Genomic DNA, 27,800 nt, shown 5'->3' with positions numbered 1-27,800 from the left:
GCACAACCCTATGCACACTTTCCTGGGAGTAAGCCCCATTGACTAGAATGGGACTTACTTCTGAGTAGACAGGGGTGGGCTTGGGCTCTGAGGCAGGTGCCCACCGAAAGGTGTGGGACTGATGCAGAAGTGGAGCTGCTCAAAGCCCCACCAAGCGCATGGCTGGAGGGAGCAGAGGCCCTGAGTGCAGCAGGGGCGGGCGCGCTCCGCACAAGCGCCGCTGACGCCTCCCTTCCAGCCCCGTGCGAAGCTCCGGCCCGGCCCGCCCTGCCTCTGCGGCTGATGTCACCGGAGCAGGAAGCGAGCGAGCGAGCGAGCGGCCGCACGGAGCCGTTTGGCTGCAGCACCGCAGTATGGCCGCGTCCAGGCAGTAGAGCAGCAGCCCCTGGCCAGCCTCTGGCCCCTTCCCCTCTGGCAGCCGCCGGCACCACAGGCCTGGCGTGTCTCTGACCATGTTTGCCAAGGCTTTCCGCGTGAAATCCAACACAGCCATCAAAGGCTCTGATAGGTGAGCTCTCTTCCTACCCTCCGTGTCCCGAAAGGTGTTTGCCTTCATTTCCCTTCACCTGCTTGCCTTACTTGGAGCTCTTGCTAAGTAGGGATGCTTGCAGACCAAGACATGGGCGTGCTGGTAGTGCTCGAAGGCTGCAGTCCTAGCCACACTTTCCTGGGAGTAAGCCCCTTGGACTGTCATGGGACTTAGTTCTGAGAAGACACACATAGGATTGGGCTCTGAGGCTGCAATCCTATCCACACTTTCCAGGGAGTAAGCCCCTTGGACTGTAATGGGACTTAGTTCTGAGTAGACACACATAGGATTGGGCTCTGAGGCTGCAGTCCTATCTACACTTTCCTGGGAGTAAGCCCCTTGGACTGTAATGGGACTTAGTTCTGAGTAGACACACATAGGATTGGGCTCTGAGGCTGCAGTCCTAGCCACACTTTCCTGGGAGTAAGCCCCTTGGACTGTAATGGGACTTAGTTCTGAGAAGACACACATAGGAGTGGGCTCTGAGGCTGCAGTCCTATCCACACTTTCCAGGGAGTAAGCCCCTTGGACTGTAATGGGACTTAGTTCTGAGTAGACACACATAGGATTGGGCTCTGAGGCTGCAGTCCTATCTACACTTTCCTGGGAGTAAGCCCTTTGGACTGTAATGGGACTTAATTCTGAGAAGATACACAGGATTGGGCTCTAATCTGCACCGATTTGGGAGTAAGCCTCATTGACTATTATGGAACTTAGATCTGAATAGACATGCATAGGATTGGGCTCTAATCTGCACCGATTTGGGAGTAAGCCTCATTGACTATTATGGAACTTAGATCTGAATAGACATGCATAGGATTGGGCTCTAAGGCTGCAGTCTTATCCACACAGACCTGGGAGCAAGCCCCATTGACTATAATGGGACTTAGGTCTGAGTAAATATGTGCGTAGGATTGGGTTCTAAGGCTGTAATCCTATCCACATTTACCTGGGAGTAAGTCCCATTGACTATAATGGGAATTAGGTCTGAGTAGACATGAATAGGATTGGGCTTTAATCCACACCGACCTGGGAATAAGCACCATTGACTATAATGGGATTTAGATCTGAGTAAACATGCATAGGATTGGGCTGCAAGCCTATCCACACTGACCTGGGACTAAGGCTCATTGACTATAATGGGACTTAGATCTGAGTAGACACGTGCATAGGATTGGGCTCTAAGGGCCAAATCCTATCTGGTTTTCCAGCTCCGGTGCACCATGCCAATGGGATACGCACTGCATCCTGCAGTGGGGGGGGGCAGTCATGGAGGCCTTCTCTGGATAAGGGAATATTTGTTTCCTTTCCTCAAGGCTGCATTATAGTTGCACTGGAAAGCTGGATATGATTGGACCGTAAATCAGTGTTTCTCAACCAGTGGCATGGGTACCACCAGTGGTACTTGAAGTGGTGTCTGGTGGTACTCAGAGGCTCCTGGACACCTGCCTGGCAGCAAGACCAGGAACATGACTCAACAAACAGCGGTAGGAGGCTTGGCAGGCAGACTTCAAAGCATGCTTTTCCATGCTCAAAGAGCCGTTCCATCCATCTTGAGCTTTTTACCATCTTGAGTTTTTTGTGTTGCATCTGGCCTCCCAACCCTGAAATAAGTTGCAGTGATGTCATTGCTAGTTACTTCTGGTGGTACGTCGAATAGGTGGACCATGTGAAGTGGTACAGTGGAGGACTAACATTGAGAAACACTGCTCTAAATTACATGTGGTGAGGAAGATGCACTTTTAAAATAGCATGACAGGTTAATGCATCCCTTCAGAGTAATACAGTCCATGTTTACCTTTTTTCCTTTGCGTTGTAAAGAGACTGTTAATGGAAACTGTCTGGAGTTGTTTGAGATAAGGCTGTGATTTAGTATTATAAATCAGTGTAATTTTTTTGCCTGGTCTACATTTTAAGATGTCTTAAAAAAATTAATATAAAGCAACTTATTCTTCCCTAGGTATGCAGAGCAATCCTAAATATGTTTACTGTGAAGTAAGCATCATTACGTTTGAAGGGGATAACTCAATTGGGGACTTATGCAAGTGATACTCAAGGGCTTACTCGCTTACATAGAATTGTGGCATTATAGTAATATGCTTAGTTAAGATAAGCTGTTAAGACAAAATGGAATATATTGTTGTCTCTTTCTCCTCTCTATGTTTTATAATAAGAATTAGACTGAAGTTAGTTTCTCCCCCATGTATTTCAGAAGTATACTGTAGTAACAAATGATCGATTGATCTTTGCAGGAGGAAACTGCGAGCTGATGTTGCTGCGACATTTCCAGCACTCACTTCTGAACAGCTTTCTGAGCTTGTGCCAAATAAAGAGGAGTTGAATATCATCAAACTGTACACTCACAAAGGAGAGGCTCTCACAGTTTATGCCAATGGCAGGAATCCGGTCCTCTTTGAAATTGAGAAAGCATTGTATCCAACAGGTACAGAAAGATATTTCAATGGGCACCTTTGTTGGTCTGGGTCTGTCTTGCTTTGGACAAGTTGAATGATAATTCTGAGCCTCAGTTCTCTATGTCTTAAATAAGGAGAAGAAAACTTTGCTCACTGTCAGTGGCGGTACAGGTACTCCCCAACTTATGTAAGCTTTGACTTTACATAATTATGTTGGGCTGTGCAAGAGGAGCACCCATGCTCACCACTCACAGCTCTGTGACAGCCCAATCCTGTGCTTCCCAGTGTCCAGGGCTGCAGCGGTGCTGAAATGGCTACTGCTGTATTCCATGGGGCTGGGAAGCAGCATGTGGTGTCTCAAGGTAAGGGAGCTTATGCTATTGAGTGGGCACAGATTCGAGGAGACTTGTGTCAGGTCCCCTGGGCTGGGAGGGGGGATAGGATTTGTCTGCAGGGCCTGCTGTCATCTCTGCCCCGCTCCCTCACCCCACCATGCCTTCCCACCATCCTTCCCCCGCCCCAGAATGCCCCCGCTTCATGACTTACCTCTCCGGCTCTCGTCCAGAGCTCCGGGCAATGGTTGTCACTCCTTCACCTGGTGCTGGCTCAGTGCGGGCTTGTGCTGAACTAGCGTCTGTGCCAACTCAGCAGTAAGTGTCGCAGGAGTGCCTTATGGCACATTTGCAACATTGCGTGCTGGAGCTGGGCTGGCATGTGGGCCTTTGGATTGGGTCCTAAAACTAGCCAGTTGTTTTGCTGTGTAATCATTCCCAACACACCCTCTTTCATTTAAAGAGCCTGTGCAGAGGAAGGGAGGAGATTGCTGTGCTCCATGTGGGCTCTTTAAATGAAAGAGGAAATGCAATCGTGCTGGGAATTATCCTAGTTTACAGACAAAACATGAGCTCAGCAGAGCAGCAAGCATGGATGTTGCTTCCTGACTTGCATAAAACTCAGTTTGGGGTTTCTGGAACCCTCATGTAAATCAGGGAATGCCTATATAGAGATAGAAATATGCTGAACCTGAGCTGCATCTAGTCTCTGGTTTACATATTGCCCCTGAAATGCTGCTTTTTAATTTTTTTTTTTTAACTGCAAAGCTGCTCAAAATACTAATTTTTCTATGGGGTAGCCAGAAGAGGGTCCCCGCGCTGAGTCTAGAACAGGGGTGCTCAATAGGTGGATCGTGATCTACCGGTAGATCGCGAGGCAAAATGAGTAGATCGTGGAGTGCCGGACCCCCCCTTCAGGTGCCTCTGGGAGGAAACGCCGGGAGTAAGACCCATTGTACTCAATGGGGCTTACTCCCAGGTAAGTGTGGCTAGGATTGCAGCCTCACAGCCTAATCCTAGGCATATCTACTCAGGAATAAGTCCTGTTATACTCAGTGGGGCTCAAGGTACACCAACATACATTGTACACATAAATGTTATATGTTATGATGGCGCGAACATGGTAAAAAAACTCTGGTAGATCTCCGGGCCTTGCTGGGATTCAAAGTAGCTCTCCAGCCAAAAAAGTGTGGTCTGGTCTAGAAGCTCTATTTTTCTAACTTTTACTTCACCCGAGTATTAATTTGAAGTCATTTTAAGGTGCTCATTCTCTTAGCATTCTAATGCTAAATTTGCTGCTGTTTAATTTTTCTGTTGTTAGCCACCTATTTTATAGAGGAAAGGCAGGATAGTAACCCCTGAATTAAATGAATAAATGAATATTAATAGCATGTAGGTTCCTTCCCTATCAATACATATTTTTATCTATTACCTAATTATGAAACAGAAGTTGCAGTGAATTGTTTGAAAACACAGGCCTTCTAGAAATGGGGTCGCTATAAATTCCTGCCAATTCATTATATTTCCTGATTCTGATCTGAAATTAATATATATTCTGAAAAACTGGGGAGAAGTGAAGGCAAACTGAAATGTGCAATGTTGAAGTTTTGTTTTCTCTTTGTGATAGTGTACACTCTATGGTCTTATCCTCACCTTCTCCCTGTCTTTACCACATGGCCACCTGTATTGCAGAAGCTAGCAGGAGGAGCAGGTAAGGGCGCTGAGCTCGAATCCTTAGAGACAGTCCGCATTGCACAGTTCTCCTTCCCTGTGTAAAGTTGGCACTCACGGTTTGGCTTGTTACATTGCATTCTTATGAATATTGCTCAGAAGATAGTCCTAGAAATGCAGTGTGACTTCCTTGCAAGTCAGTACACAAAATACCTATAGGTAGCCATGCTGGTCCGTTTGGGGAAAAAAATCTAAAGTAGGACAATATGTTTTTTAGGGTCACATAAAATCACTGAAAGGTACCCACGCAAAAAAACATAGTTGTTTCTCTTGGTCTGCAGACTTGCAAACATAATGCTTTTTGTGATCCAATTTCAAATTGATGCATGTTGAATTTGTGCTTGCAGAATTAGTGGCAGGGGGAACAAATGTTAGAACTTGCTAACAGTCGGATCTGCATTCTGATTTGAGTTAACGAGAGACCTCATTTCATGCCAGCCATAAAGTTGGCACCTCTAGCCTTGTTACTGAAGAGATTATTCCTGATCTGGCAGGCACTTCTGTATTTGAAGTATAGTCTTTTAACTTTTTTTCTTTTGAGTGGTGGAGAGAAGGGGGAAACTGCCTTGAAAATTTTGTTGAGTGGTTAATTTGATGTCATTACTTGCAGACCTAATGCTTCCAGGAGTCATAGTGCCCTCTAGTGGTTTTCCTCAAGTAGATCGAGGTACACTCTGTGCTATTGCTGTGGTAGGAAACAGGTATGGTTTCTCTTGAAAGCTAGTGCTTCGTTTCATCTATGTGTGAATTGGGGGTGGGGTGTTATGTTTTTTGAGAAGATATCAGGGTAAGGTAAAGCAGATGGTATAGGAAAATTTGCCCAAGAACAAGTTCAGTCTTGTCATGATTTGTTGTTACTTGATAAATATTTGTAAGCTTAAAAAGTGCAAGGTGCCAATTCTTCTCGTAAAACTGTATTGAACACAGTAAACCGAATAGTAGCCTGTGGCACTGGGAGAGAAATGTCTGTTGTGGAGGGATAATTACACAGGCCTACAAAATTGAGGGTCAGATAAGTTTTTCCCAAACTTTATGGTGGTTTGATATGAATTTGGGGGGCTGATTCCAAAAATGGCATCCGTTTGTCCTATCACGTCTAGTTTTGGAGACATGGCAAAGCCTCTTTAGTGAATGGTTCAAGCAGCTTCCTCATGAAGAAGCTTCCTCATGAACCACCTGGAGAATCAGTGGTTCTCCTTGGATCCACACCAGCTGTTTTGCTGGCATCAATCTGAGGAGAGTTTGGGCTAGGCCAGAAAAGGGGTACAGGATCTGGCATGAGCTATGGCTGTGGAGATCTGCCCCTGCTTCCTCCCACACACTACTCCAATGCCCCCATCTGCCCACAAAATGTCCCTGCCACCATCTTATCCTGGACAGGCCGTAGGCCGTTGGCAGGCACACAGAGCCTCTAGCCATTTGTGGCAGTGGCCCATAAGCTGCTGATGGCAGCTTGCCGAGACTCTCAGAACTCAACTTATGATTGCGGATTGTGAGATCTGCTGCTGTAGGCCCAGGACAGGATTGGGCCATTAAGCATTTAACTGCACTGTAACTTTCTTAAGGTCACATGTAGTTTGACCCTGAGCTTCTTGGGTGGATGCTGCTAGTACAGAACTTGCTTTAGTTGGAGTGAGAATTTTGCTGTTTGCCTTAAACATATGATCCTTCCCCCCCCCCCTCTTCCTTCCAGAGCCCCTGTGGCTATTGGAATAGCCATTATGTCCACAGCAGAGATGGTGGCAGCTGGAATGAAAGGGAAAGGCTTCACAGTGCTGCACACGTATATGGATCACTTGTGGTGGGTATATAGCTGACAGTGCTGCTTGCAGTGCTAGAGAACTTTGGCTAGATGTGAAAGAGCCCCTGAAGTCCAAGACTCAGTTTATTCAGGGATGAGCCTTCTTCAGTGCATTGTATGGACAGAAGTTGTCTTATGCAGAATCAGAATTGCAGCCGCTTGTCCCAGGTTTCCAAGATGACAGGTGGAGAGCAACCATCTTAGAACAGCATAGGTGGGTGTTTTGAAGAATACTTCAGAACAGGTTGCATATGATACTACCATTCCAGAGAACCATGAGCATTACAGAAAGCTTTGTGAGAGGGTTCTGCTCTTCAGCCCCAATGAGCTCTCAGTTGGGATAGGATATGCTTTGCCCAGGTACTGTCTTCTTCCTTCTGCCACAGATTGGATGAGCAAGTGAGGGGTTCACTCAAAAGCTCCTAGCATCACCAATTTCCTGTTAGTTGAAACGACCCCTTCTCTGCCTCTGTTTGGGTGTGGATTGCACAGAGGTGCTGGACGGGAGCAGAAGCACATGGGAAAGATTTCATGGAGTTACAATAATTGGAGTTTGCCCATAAAAATAATTTGTACTACTTTCCATTGGGCACAAAATGGAATATGCAATCCAAAAGCAGTGAAATTGTGGTGGTTTTAGGCCATTTTCCAATTCTTAGCCAAAATATTAATTTGGTGATAATGCAAGCAGGGTCTTGTCTCATTTGGCCCCTTGGAAGTTATTGGTTAATAAATGTGGTAGAGCTCTTGATTTTCAAGAGTGTTCTGCTTGACCTCTTTCTGGAGCTGCTGTCTACTGCTGTTCATGATTCCTTGGAATAGGCATACTTTATGATGAAGTCAATGGTTCTCCACAATAGTACGTCTTATCTGACACTGTCTTGCATCTTTGCTATGAACTGCTGCTTCATTTTTGGAAATGTCTGCATGCCTTTTATTTAAAAGGAGTTCTGGTGACAAGACATGTCCACCTATAATGGTCCCCTTGGAAGCAGAACCTTCAGAGATGGAGGGCGCGGAAGATGAGAAACAGGAGGATGAAGGAGAGGAAAGCAAAGCAGAAAATAGCCTTCCTGTTGACCCACCCCTGCAGATAGATGCTGAGTATCTGAGCACAAATGAAGCTGTTCAGAGTGCTGAAGTGGGAGAAAAGGAGGACCCGGGTGAGAATGGAGCAGCTGAAACTGTTGCAGAGGAAAATCCAGATATTCCTCAAGAGGTGGAAGATAGTAGGAGCCCACAAGGTATGTGTACTGGATGAGTTCTAAGAATGGTCTTCTGCCAGGAAGAGCAGCTGGTCTGCATAACAAGCTGGCAGCTACAGCTTGCTATCCTTGGCATGCTTCACACATTATGAATACATGTTATGTATTCTACAGCCTGGCTCAGACAATCCTGCAAACCATATCTTGTTGGATAATGACTGTGACCCAAAGAAGTGCTGAGTCTGTGTATTTTTCTTTCCTCACCTCAGGTGCAGAACTGCAGTACAAGAGTTCTAGTTTGCTAAGCCACAGGTCTCCATATCGTCTGAACTCAAGAACTGTGGGTTAGCCACAGTTAAACTGTTTTGCCAGGCTTTGGATGATGTGGAAATTGTGGTTTAAGAAGCTAGGACTCTCCCTTGTAGTGGAACTGCAGTTCTCCCTTATAGTGAGGGGAAGGTGCAAAGAGGAGAGGGCATGCAGGTTCAGTGCACATTCATGTTGCCTTTGTGGTCCCACAAACAATGGTTTGTTGGATTGTCTGAATTGGAATTGTGTATCTAGGTATATGCTGAAGGTAATGCACACATGCAGGAAGACTCAAGCTTAATCATGCTGTAATAAAAGTACTTAACTATATCCCTCTTGCACACTCTGGGTTACCCAGGTTACACTAACTTTGTCACATGTGAAGCCAATCTATATTGTGCAATTATTGCTAGTATGTCAACTTGCTTCTTGGAAACTCTAATGTGGTCAGAGGTATCATGCTATCTTGCCAAATTCCTGTTCTGAGCTGTGCCTACAGAACTTATGCCCAAAACTAATAAGTTCCCCCAGCTTGACCACAGCTAGATCTAGTAGACTGCAAAATCAACCACTGTACCCAAGCACCAGCAGGAAGGAGAGTAGTAGGTGACTGGCTTGCCTGTAAATCTGCAGGGTCCCTCCTTTAAGCAGCAATCCTTTTGGGTACAGCAGCAGCACCACTTCTGCTCTTCACTACTCAGCAGTCTCTTTGAGTAGTCCTTCAGTGAGCCAGGTAATCAGTCCAAAAGTTCAGTACATCATTAGCCAGTCCATTGGTTCATTAGCAGTGTCATAGGTCAGTCCATGAGTTAATAGCCAGTAAGTCAGTTAGCCAGAATGTCAGTCCAGAGGGCAGAGCCATAAGTCAGTCCATGAGTTAGCAGTCCAGTAGGTCAATTAGCCACAAAGCCAGTCCAATTAGTCAGCAAGTCTCCTTTCCCACCTCCACTACAACCCACAAACCCTTCCTGCATCAGGTGCTCCTTATATTCTGAGAGACCCCATTGCCTCTAGTGGCTGGAGCTGTGCAGCACACCCTCTGCTGAAAGCCCAGGCTTTAACCCTTAAAGGGGCCACTGCTGACACCGCAGCCTATCTCCTTGCCAGATCTTCCGCGATTCCAATACACATGCCTCTGACCTTTATATTCTTTTTTCCTCTTCTTTTTCTATGATTGCATTATCCTTATGAAAAGATGAACCATGACATTATTTTTATGTGGATACTTGGTTTTGAGAATATGCTAAATAGCACTGAAACCTTTTTCCTGTCTCATGCTGACTCAGCTCAGAGGCATAAGCAGGAGCACAGTGTTTCAAAGTGACTTGATCTCTTGAGACCCAGCCAGTGTTGCGCACTGTGTGCGGCTTAGGTGGAACAAACTGTTCTGTTTTCTTTACAGAACAAATGGATCTGTTGCTTCACCAGAGCTTCTTCCATGCTTTAAAATATAAAGTGAAGAAGTCGGAGCTCCCTCTACTGACCAGCACCTTTCTGCGTAACTACATGTTCACATGCTGGTACGTGCAGTGAGATCACTCTTCTACAAGGGTATTATAGAATGTCACTTTCTATTCCAGTCTCCTGATTTTATCTAAATTTACTGTGCTTCATGTGGGCCCAATCCTATCCAATTTTCCAGTGCTGGTGTAGCTGTGCCAATGGGGCACACACTGTGTCCTTTGGTGGGGAGGCAGTCACAGAGACCTCCTCAAAGTATGGGAACATCCCACCAGCAGCACTGGTGCTAGAAATTTGGATAGGATTGGACCCTGTGTCACTGCAAGGCTGTGTTAATCACTCTCCTAATTCACCAACCTCTGACTCATTATCTAGGGTTAAGGTTTGATTTAAAAAAAAAAAAAGAGAGACTTGTTTCGGACAAATCTACAATGAGACAAGAAGAAATGCCTGTCTCTCCCTCCCTTCCCCCATTTTCCATTATATGGTTTTTGGGAATACTTTTTAGCTCTTGCCGCAAAGGTTCTGGATTGATTTCTCTTTTTAAATTCATATATTTAAAATATGTGTTGATTTGTCTCTTTAAATTCATATTGCTACACATGGACATTAGTGGACCATGGTCCATTAATCCAGTTCAGTCTTCTCAACAAGCAGCTTTCTAGGGCTTCAGGCAGGTTTTCCCAGCCCTGCTAAGAGAGCCTCATAACTAGAGCCACCAGGGATTGAACTATTATTTTGTTTATTTAAAGTATTTATACCTCCACTCTCCCACCCCATCACTGGGGTGCCTAAGGCAAATTACAATTCATAAAGTTACACGAAAAGATCACAATGAAAATGAAAGATAAAGTACAACAATCCATAATAAATAAAAGCATTACAGACAGCAGCATTACAGATTATAGTAAAAGGCAATTCAAAACTGTACAAAAATGCTGTTGACTTGCAATTTTCTGCATGAAAAATGTATTCCTCTACCACAGTTCTTTTGTGTGTGTGGAAGTAGCACGTGTTCCTGTATATGTAAGAATGTGTTTGGATTTGAGTCAGACCAACCCTGTGCTTCCATATTGATGGCTAAGGGCCCAATACTATCCAACTTTCCAGCACTAGTGCATCAGCAATGCAGCCCCAAGGTAAGGCAACAAATGTTCCCACACCTTGAGGAGGCCTCTGTGACTGCCTCCACACCACCAAATGCAGTGCACGCCCGCAGGCACAGCCACACCAGCAGTGCAAAATTGGATAGGATTTGGCTGTAAGACCGTCAGGCTGCAATCCTAACCACTATTTCCTGAGAGTAAGCCCCATATAGAACTTACTTCTGTGTAGATCTAGTTAGGATTGTGCTCTCAGAAGATCTTTATATAGTCATGGAGCAACCTTTACTGAAGCCAGCAATGGAAGCTGGCTCTAAGGGCTCTGAGTTACAATTGTATTGCTATATAAACTTGTGTGTGAATTTAACATGGATCTAAGGGCCCAATCCTATCCAGCACTGGCATTTTCCAGCACCGGTGTAGCAGCAATGCAGCCCCAAGATAAGGAAACAAATGTTCCCATACCTTAAGGGGACCTCTGCGACTGCTGTCGTATGACAAGATGCAGTGCATGCCCCATTGGCACAGCAGCACCAGTACTGGAAAATTGGATAGGATTGGGCCCTAAGTCTATACCAAGATGTGAAACACATATATCAATAACCTAAAATGTTTTTGCATGAAGTGTTGTCCCGCTCAATTCTGAAAAGCCCATAAGTGGTTCATGTCAGCTCAGAGATGTCAACCTCCTTTCATACAGTGGGCTGAATAGCATTCATGGCACCTGCTAGGGGCTGGAAGTGACATCATTAAGCAGGATGTGATATTGTTTATTATTATTATTTTTAGTGGTAGTTATATACAACTAATTTTTTCCCAACAGAAAAAGCTCACAAAATCAGTTTTGATTTTGGTTTACAGAGAGAATCAAATAATTGCTCCTTGCCCCCAAAGGGCTCTTAATCTAAAAAAATGCAGATGAAACTCCAGCAAACAGACAGCCACTAGAAAAGACACTGTGCTGGAATGAAGAGGGTGATGGCCATATGATGGCCAGAAATAAACTTTGTTCTCATATAGGAACTCACTAGCTGCAAGTGACAGAAGAGAAAAGCGCACAAATCTTGATAGTATTTTCAAGATATGGAGAGCCCAATCATCACACGGGCCACCCTTTCAGCGGTGCAGCTTCTACTGAGGCATCACTTTGCAGTCCAACAGGTGAGAGGTGCTCTGCGAAGTGATGCCTTGGTAGAAGCAGCGCTGTTGAAAGGGCTGGCCATGTGATAATTGTGCTCTCCCAATGCCAATGCAGAGTCTCCCTCTCTCAGCCCTCTTGGTCTGCACCTTCCTCCCAGAGCCTCAGCAGAAGTGGCACTGCTGAAAGGACAGCATTGGGAGAGCCCAATTATCATGTGGACTGGATAAGAGTTTCCACAGGCTGTATCTGGCCCTTGGGCCTTATGTTTGACACACACACACACACACCGCCCCGCCCCCGTGTTACCTAGTCTTGAGAACTGTAGTTCTCCCTTGTGAATTATCTTCCTGTAGAAGTGTAATAAAAATAAAAATGTTACCTGTGTTTGTAATGGATAAGCCAATCCCATCTGACCTCGTGATATGGAATTTAAAACATTGTACATATTCCCAATTGCAGTATGTTTCAGTAGTACCGTGTATTTTATCAAGAGAAGCCTGAAGAAACATACTCTTTGAATTCTGGCCAAAGCTGAGATGTACTTAGGTTGATTTTAGCTGTTTCTTGCATGTAATTTTTTTTCTCCTTTAAATCTATTAGTCCCAAAGACCAACACCTAGACATAAAAAAATCTAGCTACAAAAAGGTGAGTTGCTTTTGTTCTTTCAGTATCATGAAAGGTTGGAAAAAGAAATGAAGTATTCAGTGTTAATAAAAATAGTGGGGATTTGCCTGCTGTCTCCCACATCTCCCCCAATCTCTCTGCCCCTATACATCCAACTCTTAGCATGAGGGAATGTTGCTTTAGGAAAACCTGTGATTACTTTGCAATAACTTTTTCCTTTTGAATATTAGAATTTTGAATGGGCATGGTTTTGCTATTTCTTTATGAGTATGGAGTTTCTCACATACTGAGTTAATAAAACTTGAGGTGCAAATTTCTGATCTGTCCAGCTCTGTGCGTATTTCTGTGAGTAAGCTAATTCAAGCCAGCTGGAGTTTTTGTGTATAGTGGTGATAATTTAGCACAAGTGGCTTGTTTTCCATTTCTTCCCTTACTGTGTCTTGTGCATATGCCCTTCATGGAGGAAATAGGGCCGGAAGGTTCTTTTTGCACCCTGTCTTGTTTGACTACTTAGGTAAAATGTTGCAAGATGCCACAAAGTTTGTTAAGTGATGGGTGAGATATTTTGCTGTGGATAAGTTTCTCCTACTTTATCTTAATGACTTTTTACGTGAACCATTTCCATGCTATACATTTCTTACAAGTGAAGCACTTGATGTAGGCAGTGATGTACACTTGCACATATGTTGCAGACTTATACTGAGTCAGACCATCTAGCTCAATATTGTCTGAACCAATTGGCAGCAGTACCCCTAGCACAGAGAAGCCTTTCCGTAACAGTCCCTCTACTGTGATTTGATGGCATCAGCTCACTTAGTCACCTCTCTCATCTGGATGGCAGGGCATACTGTCATGCCCTCCAGGTGGCACCACTGAGCACCAGCCAAGATGCAGCATGGAGGGGTGTGCACTTGTGACAACTTGCATAAGTCAACAATGTTCCATTTGTACAGGCTGCGAAAAGCCTCTGTGCAAGCAAACCCTGGTTCTGCCTACACTCGGCAGTCCAAGGCTTCTTCCTTATTTCACGTTACTGCTCTTGTCAGTGATGGGGTTTGTAAATACACTGGCTTTCTCCCCTCTCTGACTGAGGGCAGCAATTGGCCACTGTGATGTACACTAATGGGCTGCTGCTACTGCACTTGTCCAACATCTAGAAGACTAACCCATTGTCTCTGTCTTAGTTCTCCAAGTTCCTGCAGTCAATGCAGCAACAGAGGATTCTCCAGGTGAAAGAACTGAATAAGGGAGTGGAGAGCATTGTGGATGTCAACTGGAGACATGAAAGGTAATCTGAGCTCTAAGGCATCAGTCTTGGGAACATGGGAGAGAAGTTGTAAACAGACAGTTTTCACAAGCACGTGTGTATTACATCCTAACAAAGCGGAAGGCCCTTATATGCCCAGAAGAGCTGCAAGCTGCAGCCTATACAAATATGCAGATTTAACACATTGTATAGATTTACTTATTTTGTCTATTTTTATGCGACTTTTGCTGTGGAAGTGTGATGCTGGAGCTGCTGTGCTGGCCAAAGAAGTGAGCTGCATCTCAGTGATTATTGGATTTCCTGCTCACTGTGCTCTTTCTGTTGCATCCAGTTTCTTAAGAAACTAGGTGCTACCCATGTTGCTTAAAGGGAGAGGTGCTTTCTTTCTTAAATGAAAACTGAGGTACTCATAATGCTGAATTCTGTATCGAGTATAGAATTCTGTGTTTGTGACACACAGTTGCAGAACTACAGATATTTATGCAGTTGTGATAATACATATAAGAGAGTTCCTTCCACAGGAGAAAGAAGTTAAGGAATGAAGATCTCTCATCTTAAACTTTGTGATGGGGGAAGGGATGGCGGGTAAAAGAGATAAGGATGCAAGATCATGAATGATTTAGCAAAAATTAATGTTTACTCTCCCCGCAGTTAATGAAATTATCAATGCAATAGACTTCTGTACTTGTACAACTTGCTGTTATGTTATGTAATGATACAGTGTAAGGGCCCAATCCTAATCAATTTTCCAGTGCCAGTGCAGCTGTGCCAATGCTGTGTGCACTGCATCCTGTGTTGGGGATGCAGTCACAGAGGCCTTCTCAAGGTGTGGGAACATTTGTTCCCTTACCTCAGGGCTGCATTGCGTTGCACCAGTGCTGGAAAGTTGGATAGGATTGGGCCCTAAGTTAGTTGAGAAAAGCATCAAGTGCATTAATAGAGTTAGAAATATTAACAGTTGTTGGGTAATCCCTTTATTTTGAGTGTATACTGATGTTGCTATTGATCAAGAAGGATCATAAGATCTTCAATGAAAAGGTGTCTCTTTGTGAAACTTCTATGAGTAGATGGAGTATTTTGTTAATGGTTTATTGCGGAGTATTTCCATTGTATTGTGGGATCGTATGGGAGGCTGCTTCCTTAAGGAACCTGCATAAACCAATATGTTAATGGCTGACCCTAGAGATACCCAAATGGTGGCGGCGGCAGCAGCAGCAGTATCAACTTGGTTTCATGGTCAAGGCAAAGAATGGGATCCAGGCCATTTCTTAATGTGTTTTCTTACAAAGTTCTACTGTATTAATATCATCATTTTAAAATGATATGCTTGTACAATGATTGTATGAATGAGTTATTCCAAACTGATCATTGGTTGGCTGTTGCACAGGAACAGAGAAGCATGGTGTTGCTTTTCTTTTTGCGAAGGGAAAGCACTTCTTTTAAACAATTCATAACTATGCATCAGTTATACCTTACTCAAAAATTAATGTTCCGATCACCTCTCAGCCTTCCACGTTTCATAGTTTGAACCACAGTGGTAAATGCTTTTCCATAGCAACTTGCATAGCTACCATAGCACTTGCATAGCTATTTCTTGGTTTGCAAACTTCAGAGCTGAAAAGGTTTCTTGTACCTTTTTCAGAATAGCATGCCAGGGAGATATTTAGCAAGTGAAGCTTCTGCCAGCATTCTGCTGCTGCAGCTGGGCAGGTCATATTTTGAAATCTCTCCTTGGCAGCCCTTATGTATTTTCTTCCACAACAATTTGTCATATTCTGATGGACTCTCGAAATCCTAAGCCTGCTTACTTGGAAGTCCCACTGTGTTCAGTGGAGTTTACTCCCAGGCAGGTATGTATAGAACTGCAACCTCAGTGACTCAGTTGTTACTGTTACTTTCACCTGCATCACTGTGCCAACACTTATTAAGTGGGGAAAGAAGCATCTTCTTGAAAGAGATGACTCTTTTCTGTTTAGTGGGGAAGAGAAACTGTTCACCCCAAGTACACCATCCCACCCCAGTGGCTGTTTGCTGCTGTTCTCCCTTGTGTTTTTTGTTTTTTTTTTTAGGTTGTGATCCCCTTTGGGATAGAAAATCTTTTTATTTGTTTTGCTATATGAACCACTTTGACAACTTTTTTGTTGACAAATGATACATAGATATTTGGAATACTAATAGTTTCAGATTTCTCCAACAAGTCATAGAAAACATACACAACTTCTAAATTGTCTTCTTTTGATCATGAATCAATGTGGGGAATATAATTTGAATATTGGCTCTCATTGCTATATAGCTGTATTTTGCCAAATGTGATCAACTGATTTGATATCTTTAGGGTAAGTGTCTCTTGATCAGTATAGACAGGATAGTAATTAATGGTTCCATTTGAATTCTCCTTCCCTGCAATGCTCTTCAAGTGGTCATGAACTTGGACTTTAGAAGCACATGTTCAGATCTGTGATCAGCTTGTGTGCTGGGGGAAATGAGTAATTTACTACTTCCAGTACTACTCAGCACGCTCAAGGTGACTCCAGCTTTTAATCCAGCCTCCATTCCACAGTCCCCAAGAGTTTAGTTCCCCACATGGTCTCCTACCCCAGGATTTAGGTCAGGCATGGCATTGTAAGGCAAGTAACCTGGTGTACTAACAGTTGCTTGAGAGAGGTGATCGGAAGGATATGTAGATGTGTGTTCTGTATCTCATTCCTACTTCACAATAGCTGCCTATGGAACATAACATTTAGAACTGGGCATGCCTACCTCTCGTCTCTCACTGCTGCTGCCCATGCGCGCTTTGCCAGTCTTCCTGCAACTTCTGCTAAAAGTGGTGAGGACTTGGTGTTGATGAAGATGCACTGCAGCCCCTCGTCCTCAAGGATCCTATCTGAGGTGGTCTCTTTGCTGCTGGGCTGCCGAGAGTTGTTTGTTCTGGTGGATTCTACACTTTCTCCGTCTCCACCCATTTATCTGTATGCAGAGCATTTTGAAGTCAGCATTTTACAGTATCATTGACAAGGTTTTGCTTGTACTTTGTATTGATGGGAGTTTCTGCAGTCCTCTGCTAGAACTGGCAGTGCTGTGCATGAGCTCTGTCACAATGGGTACCTGTGATGTCAAGGAGGCTGGGTGAGTGTGGACAGCGGGCTCATTTAGAGTGTGAGCCTAGATAGAGGTGGCATCTAAGGTTCCCAGTGAAAGTCTGCTCTGCACACTGTCCCCTCCACAGAGTGGATTTGTCTTCTCCGGAGAGTGGATTTGTCAGAATCTGGCAAGTTGTTTTCTTAAATGTAGAATGATTTGGAGGCCATTTGAAGGTGCTGCAATTGTTTGTACCTCCAATCTCTTTGTTCTTGGTACTATGAGGGTGTCCTCTGTATGTTGTATCTGTCCTTTCCTGCAACTATGGAAGGTACAGGAGAGCCCCTTCATAATGTGTCCCTGGCCTGGCAGCCCTGTGTCCCTATACCCATACATGCTTGCATGACTCTTCTGCACATGTGCACACTCGCCTATCAATTTGCCTCCACATAAAACACTCTTTTCCTTTCTTCTGCTGCTGCTATGAGAGTTGAAGTAGAGCCTCCTCTTCTCTTCCCCTGGTAATTGGAGCTTCCCAGTACTTTCATGCTGCAAGTACAGAATGGAGGTGGGACAAGGCAAACCAAGATATGTATCCCAGGACAGCTTGATATGCGTGGGCTCTGCAATCCTGTTCTGCTGCATAGTTTCTGAGAATAGCAAGTGCTGGGCTGTAGTTTTAAGACGATAATTTTGTTCTTGAGTAAGCAGTCTTAAGTGACACCGAGAGCTAGTGTTGTGTACTGGCGGCTAACTGATGGTCTGGGTAGTCGCATCGCCCCAGCAAACTTTGCAGCAGGATTTCTGGGCTGACGTGACTACCCAGAGTGTTGTTTAGTCCAGATCAGGTGGCAAGATATGTGGCAACATGGCTGAATAGTAAGCACTGCTCACGGAGGGGAGGGCTTTCTCCAAACTCCAGATCCAGCCCAAAGGCCATAGTTTGGAGAGCCCTAGGTTAAGAAAGTGAGATGCAAATTGGGACTTCCCTGGCTTGGATACTGCCTCTGCCACAAACCTGTACTTGTCAACTAAGTGGACTGGCGAGGACTAATGTGGGTTAAGGCACCCTGCATCCTTCCTGAATCTCTCAAAATGAGCCAGTAACTGTAGATCTGTTACTTGAGTGCTCACTTGTGAAACTAGGCAGATGTGTTGAGGAAGCTGAAACACAGCACTCCTGTTTCTTCTGTTTGTGAAGTGGCTAATTTTTCAAACAGATAAGAACATAAGAACATAAGAACAGCCCCACTGGATCAGGCCATAGGCCCATCTAGTCCAGCTTCCTGTATCTCACAGCGGCCTACCAAATGCCCCAGGGAGCACACCAGATAACAAGAGACCTCATCGTGGTGCTCTCCCCTACATCTGGCATTCTGACTTAACCCATTCCTAAAATCAGGAGGTTGCACATACACATCATGGCTTGTACCCCATAATGGATTTTTCCTCCAGAAACTCGTCCAATCCCCTTTTAAAGGCGTCTAGGCTAGACGCCAGCACCACATCCTGTGGCAAGGAGTTCCACAGACTGACCACGCGCTGAGTAAAGAAATATTTTCTTTTGTCTGTCCTAACCCGCCCAACACTCAATTTTAGTGGATGTCCCCTGGTTCTGGTATTATGTGAGAGTGTAAAGAGCATCTCCCTATCCACTCTGTCCATCCCCTGCATAATTTTGTATGTCTCAATCATGTCCCCCCTCAAGCGTCTCTTTTCTAGGCTGAAGAGGCCCAAACGCTGTAGCCTTTCCTCATAAGGAAGGTGCCCCAGCCCCGTAATCATCTTAGTCGCTCTCTTTTGCACCTTTTCCATTTCCACTATGTCTTTTTTGAGATGCGGCGACCAGAACTGGACACAATACTCCAGGTGTGGCCTTACCATCGATTTGTACAACGGCATTATAATACTAACCGTTTTGTTCTCAATACCCTTCCTAATGATCCCAAGCATAGAATTGGCCTTCTTCACTGCCGCCGCACATTGGGTCGACACTTTCATCGACCTGTCCACCACCACCCCAAGATCTCTCTCCTGATCTGTCACAGACAGCTCAGAACCCATCAGCCTATATCTAAAGTTTTGATTTTTTGCCCCAATGTGCATGACTTTACACTTACTGACATTGAAGCGCATCTGCCATTTTGCTGCCCATTCTGCCAGTCTGGAGAGATCCTTCTGGAGCTCCTCACAATCACTTCTGGTCTTTACCACTCGGAAAAGTTTGGTGTCGTCTGCAAACTTAGCCACTTCACTGCTCAACCCTGTCTCCAGGTCATTTATGAAGAGGTTGAAAAGCACCGGTCCCAGGACAGATCCTTGGGGCACACCGCTTTTCACCTCTCTCCACTGTGAAAATTGCCCATTGACACCCACTCTCTGCTTCCTGGCCTCCAACCAGTTCTCAATCCACGAGAGGACCTGTCCTCTAATTCCCTGACTGTGGAGTTTTTTCAGTAGCCTTTGGTGAGGGACCGTGTCAAACGCCTTCTGAAAGTCCAGATATATAATGTCCACGGGTTCTCCAGCATCCACATGCCTGTTGACCTTTTCAAAGAATTCTATAAGGTTCGTGAGGCAAGACTTACCCTTACAGAAGCCATGCTGACTCTCCCTCAGCAAGGCCTGTTCGTCTATGTGTTTTGAGATCCTATCTTTGATGAGGCATTCCACCATCTTACCCGGTATAGATGTTAGGCTGACCGGCCTATAGTTTCCTGGGTCCCCCCTCTTTCCCTTTTTAAAAATAGGCGTGACATTTGCTATCCTCCAATCTTCTGGTACCGTGGCCGTTTTGAGGGACAAGTTGCATACCTTAGTCAAGAGATCTGCAACTTCATTCTTCAATTCCTTAATAACCCTTGGGTGTATGCCATCAGGGCCCGGTGACTTATTGATCTTTAATTTATCAATGAGGTCTGAAACATCTTCTCTTTTAACCTCTATCTGACTTAACTCCTCGGTTAGGAGGGGCCGTTCGGGTAGCGGTATCTGCCCGAGGTCTTCTGCCGTGAAGACAGATGCAAAGAACTCATTTAATTTCTCTGCCATCTCTAAGTCTCCTTTTATCTCCCCTTTCCCTCCCTCACCATCCAGAGGGCCAACCGCTTCTCTGGCGGATACACAAGATAGTGTATTGTTGTGGCGGAAAAACCAGGGCCATGGGTCTGATTGCTCCTGAGTGACTTCCGCCTTATCATATAGCAGAGCAGCTCCCTGGTTCTCTGAGGAGCTGTAGGCAATGAAACAGCCTGGCAGACATCTTGAATGGTGGTGGTGAAAAAAAACCCAAGTTATGATTGGGGGGGGGGTTCCCTCCAGGTGCCACCTATAATTGAGGCTTGATTGGCAACAATGGGGAGGGCCTTCTCTGTGATGGTGCCCATACTATGGAATTCCCTTCTGAGCTGAGATCTATGATTTCCCTCTTGGCTCTCCAGAGGGGGTTAACAATTTTTTCAGTAAGGTTAGTGTCTGTTGCTCTTCCTGTTCTTCAGTAGTCTTCTCTTTTTTGTGTATGTGAATTTTAAAATGTTTGTTAAATACTTTTAATGCTGATTATTATTGTGATTTGTTTTTATGGTATTTTGATTTATGATTGTAAGCCACGCTGGGTACCCTGTTGCTGGGGGGGGGGGAGAGGCAGGATAGAAATCTTCTAAATAAGTGAAAGACAGAGCTATGAACTGGGATGTCCTTTGATTGATGTCCTTTGATTGAAGTGGCCTTAGGCACTCTCTCTCTCTCTTGCTCTCACCTTCTTATCTGCAACCTGATAGTAATGTTGGCTGATTTTACAGGAGTAAGGCTTACAAGTTAATGCACGTGAACATTGGAAGCTTGTTATTCAAAGGCCACATGGTGTTAGTAAATGGATAGTGATTAATAAACTTCCTTTATTTTGTTTAATAACCATACTTATGGGGCTTGTCTCAGGGAAGTATGAACCTCTATGATTTATTGCTCTGAGGGCTGTTCAAGGAGCAGGAATAAGCTTGAACTGCTTGTAAGCAAATTAGCAAGTGGAGTTTTAGCCTGTGTCAGAATTCAAGACAAGTTGCCTGGGAAATGGTAAAAATGGAAGAGGCTAGTAAACTGTGTGAAATTGATTTTTTTTTCTCTTTTGCATTTCAGCATTAGGTCTTTCATAGTACCTGAAGCAGCAACATCTGAATCTCCCATCCACGACAGTAAAAGTGGTGATGGAGAACAACCGTATCGCCCTCCTGAAATCATACCACTCTACGGTATCTCATCCAAAATGGCCCCCTTGTTTCAAGAGTCTGGATATAAGTAAGAAATATAAGATATCCAGCCATGTGGCTTGTCCTCCACATTATTAAATGTCCTATTATTCACTTGGCATAGTGGCCAAGGGCATTTAGACAGGAGAAAACAGTTGAGCTCTTGAAGTGGAGAAATAATGTTGGTGTAAATGCAGATGCCTTGGGGAGAAAGACTGCTACAGCTGGACTTGGATAGTAATCCTTATGTCAGAATTTTAAAGGTTTTATTTCTTTAAAATATGTTTAGACTGCTATTCATTTGTAAACTGCTGGGATTTTGTTTTAAGGTTAAAAAAACCATTAAATTGTACAATTAAACTAAAGTACAAAAAACTCAAACAAAATACAAACAAGAAACTAATACAGTGAAAATCAACCAACATCCCAAGACTGTAGCATGCAGTCATGCCCAGGGGTGTAATATATTGACCCAGCACCTGGGGCAGTGACATTGCAATATCACATGATGTTGTGACATCACTGCCCTGGGTTCTCCCCGAGGATGGGGCTTTGTGCACCTGGTTCCAGCTTCTGTGAAGGTTGGGAGCCTTCTCCCATAATTTCTGGGGATGTGTGTGCACATCAGAAGATCATAATTTCTAGGGATGTGTGTGCATGTTTGGGAAGAGATAAATCCGAATCAAAGTGGTTGAGCCTTTAATCAAAGGGTAAAAACCAGCACTTTCAATTGGGCCCAAACTGGCAATCAGTACAAATGCTTCCAAACAGGTGATACTCCCAAACAGGTATCAATATGAGCCCACAGCTGTTAACAGATGGCCTTACAGCAGTGGTTCTCACACATTTAGCACCAGGACCTACTTTTTAGAATGAGAATCTGTCAGGACCCATTGGAAGTGACGTCATGACTGGAAGTGACATCATCAGGCAGGAAAATTTTTAATGATCCTAGACTGCAATCCTATCCATGCTTAACCCTGGAATAAGTCCCATTTACTATCATTGTTAAAAGAATATACATAGTAGCTTGTTAAAAATACCGGACAGTAACATTTTCCCAAATTCAGTCACATACCATGGTAGCATCAAGTCTACTATATTAAAAACAAAATATTGAAATGAATGGGGACCCACCTGAAATTGGCTCGCGATCCACCTAGTGGGTCCTACCCCACAGTTTGAGAAACACTGCCTTACAGCATTCTAAATCTCAGAAATTGTCTACTAGGGGGAAAAAATGCAGAGGTTTTTGGGAAACAATTGAATGATTTGGTTGGATTGTTTCTGCTGGGTTTTTTTTTTTAATGAAGAAAAAAGCTTCCTTAATGGAGAGCGGTTTGGGAGCAGCAGTAGATTTGCAGCTCTTGCAAATTGGGGATTTCAAACCACAGCTGGGCAAGTAATAAAGATTCTGTTTTCTTCCAGGAAGGGCCACACCTTGTCCAGCAGTGACGTGAGAAGCGCAGTTATCACCTATGTAAAGACTAATGAGTTGGTTGATGAGACAAACAAAAAGTATGTAAGAACTGACTTCTATATGTAAGAATATAACATATATTCTGGAGTCTCAAATTCCTGGCTATGTACTTACTGATAGTATGGAATGTCATGTAGGAACGATTGTGCACAGTGGCTTCTCATGGTTCAGCACTTATAATGTAGACCTACTGCATTTAATTAATTGACCTGTTAGATCAGGGATTCTTAACCCCTGTGTGTGGTCCATGGACCCCCAGAGGGCTGTGAATCATGTACACACACAAAATTTATTCGGTTTCCTGTTTGTTACTTTTGTCTGTTTGTATCCATGTGCATATTTCTGGGAGAGGGTCCATGACCACCTCCAAAAGGTTAAAATCCACTGAGTTAGAATAATAAAAAGCAATTATCTCTGGTTATATGTGGGCTGCCAGTAAGACTGTAGCCCAAACTTATCATATGCAAGCGGAGGGGGGATTTTGGGAATCCTTTTGCAGTCATTTACAAAGTGCTAAAGAGGCAAACTGAGCCTGAATAAATTGCAACATTGCACATCCTTAATTAGGTGTATTCTCAATTCAGTGAGATGATTGTGATGAGAACGTGCTTCATTTTGATTAGTGTTTGTTTGATTGCAGCTTTGTAAAGGTGAATCCTGTCTTGTGTGATTGCCTGTTGAACAAATTGGAGCAGCATGAAATCTCAAAGCTCAAATGGGATGACCTCGTGAGCAGGTGAAGAGGGAGAGAGAGCTGACCAGTGTTGCTTTCTGCATGAGCACTGGAGGGTACAGACAGTGTCTCCTGTTATATATATAATTGTAAACCATTGCATCCTCTCTCTACTGTTGGAGGAAATTCAAAATAGTCTCCTCTTTGGGGGGGAAGCAGAGTAGCTTAAGCAGCAGACCCCCCCCCCCTTTGGGTATCACCCCAGGGAATCTCCCTCACCTGGCTGACTGCTAATCAATAAAAAGACAAAGAGGCAATGGCTTGTTAAAGTTGCAAATAAGTTATTTACTTACAGTTTCACTGAGTGTATATTTACAACATCATATATTGTCAAGAGTGCTGCTGGTTGCTCTTAAATGTTCACAGTGGAAAGTAGGGATGTTCTCTTGTTATATGAGGACCCAGAATTTCCAATCAGCTTATGGATGTGCCAGAACTCAAGCAGGAGCTTAGCTCTGTGCTGCTATATAGCATGTAAGCATTAGCAGAATTTTTTGCACTTGAATTTTATGAGGTAATGTGCATGCAACACAATGTGTGTTTTGGTGCCTTTGTTTCCCTTCTTGGCTATGAAGAACATGTTTGCCTAAATATTCTTAATAATTGAGGTCAAGTCACATTTTGTGCACATTACAGCCCTGTGTGTCAAAGTCCATGGAATGGAGGCTTGCATGTCAGATATGTGCTCGTACATAGTTTTTAATCTTCATTATTTTAAGTTGGGTTCCCCTTAGGCTAGCAATACTTGACTGTGTCAAATATTCCACTTTACCTTATAAGACAAAATGATGACCACACTGTCAAACCTGAACCTCTTCTGGATGCCTTTTTATGGAAAAATATCATGACCTAACAGCCTACCCTGTGCAAGGTATGCATAAAGACTCTGTTGTTCCTTAGTAGCAGGCCAATCCCATGGCATCCATTGCTGTTGGCAACTCTGGCCTGGAGATAAAAGCAAGCCATGCCCATTATTCTTTGTATAAATGTAGTTGGCCTTTTGGTAGTAGTTGGTACTGCAGAAACGGCTATGCCAGGGATGCTGCCTGCTACTCTTGCTTCAGGCTGTGCTGAAATCTTAGTGCTAACTCTCTTTCAGGTGTCTGGATCAACTGCAGCCATTCCATCAGGTGACATTTTTTGGGCATGAACCTGTCATAAGGAAAGGAAACATAGACCCCATTGATATAAGCATAGCACAGAGATCATCAAATAAAAAGGTAAAGGCCAGGTGGTTTGGTACTCTAAACAAAGACCGAACTGTGCTGCCCCAGGTCTCTTCACTGGCCAAGGTGATCACTTACCTGGTTTTCTTTGAAAGTGCTGGCTCAGCTGTTTCCTGTACTGGCTCCTTTGCCTGTTATGTAGGTTGGAAAGTAAGGAGTTTGCCTAAGGTCATTATCTTAATTCTTTGGGAATTGACAGTAACTGCTGGCATAGGAAATCAGATGGTTAGGCCAGACTCCGTTGTGTCTGTATGAAAAGAAAGTGAATGGTATCCCACCCCACTTGAAGCATTGGAGCTCGGCAGTGGTGCCACCCAAGGGCAACTGCTCCTGAAGAAGCAGCATCTTGGATTGGTATTCCTCTCCTATTGGAGCAGCAGGAGAGGCTAAGGCTGAGCCTAGGGGAAGGCAGATTATGATGAGTGGTATCTCTTCCCTCCTTTTTTTCCCTATCTGAATATGGATACCCTGAAGATGAAGTTAGACAGAATGTGGCGTTCTCAATAAGAATGCCATGACCTCAAGGTGCTGATTCAGGGAGCCTCTAGGTACAAGCTACTGACATCCTGCTATTTACTCATGAAAACAAACCCAAAACTAAAGTTGTAGGCCTTGGGGCTAAGCTGGATGATTGGATCTCCCACTGTGCTTTAAGAGTTTAATAGCAACCGTGGGGGGGGGGGGAGGGGGGGGAGAGAGGATCCAATGCAATGGATCTTAAGCAGTGGAAGAAGTAATTAATGAACTCCTGCCACTGTGTCTGGTTGAGCCTTTTGTGCTTGTGAGGTCTCCTGGAAAACAGAAGAAGAGTTTAAGATTACCAAGATGTGTTTGCCATCAGTTTCATAACACAAGTGCTGGCTGTTCAAACCCAGTGTGATGTATTTAGTGGGGATAAGGCATTTAGGGTGGATTGAAGGTGGAAGATGATCATTTCCTTATCCAGTGCAGCAAGAAGAGTCAGCTGGAAAAAGATGTCCAGTAGGTTTCACAAAGGTGATACATTGTAGAGATCATCTGTTGGTCACTATCCATCATCATGAATTTGAGTTCGAGTTCATTTACCAGCTCCAACCACTTCCATCCATTTCTTCTAGGTTTTATGACAAAGACTACAGCAGTCAAATTCAATGGGACTTTTGATATACTGTATTTAGGTTTGATCTATAAGCTTGTATTTTCTTTGCCACACATCAGAGTAAACATCCATAACTTCAGCCCTCAGTACTTCAGAAGTGTGTTCCCATATTCATCTTCCTTACATTGAAGCCTCGTAGATGTCATAATCTACTGATAATTATGCCCTGATTCCAGTCATTTACAAGCATGGTTTATATGTACAGGTAGACTGACGTCTGGACTATTCTAAAATCCAGACATTTTTGTCCAAGATTTTTTTAAACAGTGCAGATACAGGCTGTAAGTTCTATCCTTTGGGCTGGTGTGTACCTGTACAGACATTGGTGAAAAATGGCCAGTAGACACCCCATATGGGTGACAGTGAAAAGAGCAAGAGGAAGTACTTCTCATTATATTCTTCAGTTATTCCAAAATTCAGACAATCCAAAATTCTGACACCTCTCCAACCCAAGCAGTCCAGATAAGGAATGCTCAATCTGTATTTGTGCAAAGACCTATAAACTTTGAGTGTTTGAGTAGAATATGTTCTGTAAAAATAAAATGGTACTGTAAAGAACAACCCATAATAACCCACAAAGTAACCCAGTTTTCTCTTGGCTTGCAGGTAACAATAATCAAGAACTTAGAGTTGTATGGTCTAGATCCACAGGGTGTTGCTAATGTTCTCCAGCAAAAGGTCCAGGCTAGTGCCAATGTTGCCCCACTGCCAGGTGCAAAGGACAGAGTACAGGTCCAAATCCAAGGCAATCAAATCCACCATCTTGCTAAACTGCTGCTGGGTAAGTATTTATGGTAACCTAAGAATAGCATTTACTTGTACTAGGGCTTCAATGTCCACTCAATTAATCATTTAGAAGGCTTTTAGTTAATCATTTTTAGTCACTTCAGTTAACTAGATTTTTAAAACTTTTTTCAGTTGTTATAATTTAACTACTACAGTTGTGCGTTGCTTAGCAACAGGAATGTAAACCAGCACTCCTATCAACAAGTGAGGCCTGATGCTAAACAAAGCTGCCAAAGTCAAGGGGAAGCTGTACTCCCCTCACCTCCAGAGGCTCAGAATGCAGGAACTGCATGAGAGTCTCAATGTCTCTTGCACGATTCGGGCATTCTGAGCCTCGGAGAGGCAGCAGGCTGATGCCCACTGCCTCTCTGAGGCTTGGAAAAGTCTCCGGAAGCAAGAGGAGCAAGCTCCCTTTGGCTTCAGAGGTTTGGGAGGGTGTGCAGGGACCAGCAGCGGCATCACATATGCAGCCCGTCGCTGGTTGGAGTGTCGCAAAGTGGTGCTCATCTGTACTTACAAAAAATCCACATGCACTAAGAAGAAATGTTTGTCTCAACATCACACAGGATGGTGCCTGTTATCAAAATATCCATGCATCTAAAAGCATCTTCAGAATTTGTAGTGCAGTTACTCAGAAGGAATATACTTATGGCCAGGCAAGGGCAGATAGCATTGTAACCTAAAAGTAAAAAACTTACGGGTTTGGAGCAGTTTTTCCCCCCCTTATTTTAGTGAATGAAAAATTTCCACCAAAAAAGAGAAAATCACTGTATCCTAGAATTAGGGCAACCACCCTAATGCCAATTGTAAAATGTTTCATTTATGTGTTTAGTAAGCTGCATATTCTGTTATGTTTAAGTGTTTCAGCTGCCTAATATAGATGGGTTACATACTTGATTCTGTTGCAGAGGATTACCTGATACCTCGCAAATACATCCAGGGCCTCGAGAAGGCGCCAAAGATGTGCCGAAAGAAATAGTTGATGTCTGAAGATCACAGTCAAAACTCCATTATTTATAAGTATTTTATTCAACGGAAATGAATAATCCAATTGCCTTAGCTATAAAATAATGGTTTTTATTTAAGTTAATAAAATGACCTTTCCCAGATATTTTGTTGAGCTTCCTGTGTTGCTGTAGATATGTTTCTACTTAAGCTACTTGCTATATAATAAAATACAGCTTTTATCACTGTGAA

General features: G+C 43.9%; 1 protein-coding gene across 1 annotated transcript; it reads left to right on the top strand.

The window, feature by feature from the left end:
- Window positions 1-289: 289 nt before the first annotated feature.
- On the top strand, window positions 290-27,800 carry EIF2D (eukaryotic translation initiation factor 2D). Its single transcript, XM_066625410.1, has 15 exons — window positions 290-508; window positions 2,782-2,972; window positions 4,903-4,986; window positions 5,617-5,707; window positions 6,700-6,807; window positions 7,753-8,051; window positions 9,724-9,841; window positions 12,627-12,672; window positions 13,836-13,939; window positions 21,131-21,289; window positions 22,669-22,758; window positions 23,361-23,456; window positions 24,553-24,673; window positions 26,424-26,598; window positions 27,512-27,800. Exons 1-15 carry the CDS (start codon window positions 453-455, stop codon window positions 27,580-27,582), a joined length of 1,809 nt encoding a protein of 602 aa, XP_066481507.1. The 5' UTR covers window positions 290-452; the 3' UTR covers window positions 27,583-27,800.

Source organism: Tiliqua scincoides, chromosome 4 (assembly GCF_035046505.1).
Source record: "Tiliqua scincoides isolate rTilSci1 chromosome 4, rTilSci1.hap2, whole genome shotgun sequence".
Classification (NCBI taxonomy): Eukaryota; Metazoa; Chordata; class Lepidosauria; order Squamata; family Scincidae; genus Tiliqua; species Tiliqua scincoides.
This window is presented reverse-complemented; position numbering and strand designations above follow the sequence as displayed.

Bases quoted from the DNA above. Each gene is read 5' to 3' on its own strand.
- EIF2D (XM_066625410.1), top strand. From the start codon at position 453: ATGTTTGCCAAGGCTTTCCGCGTGAAATCCAACACAGCCATCAAAGGC. The intron at 13,940-21,130 runs GTAATCTGAGCT...TTTGCATTTCAG, and splicing joins GTCAACTGGAGACATGAAAG to CATTAGGTCTTTCATAGTAC. The intron at 24,674-26,423 runs GTAAAGGCCAGG...CTTGGCTTGCAG, and splicing joins AGAGATCATCAAATAAAAAG to GTAACAATAATCAAGAACTT.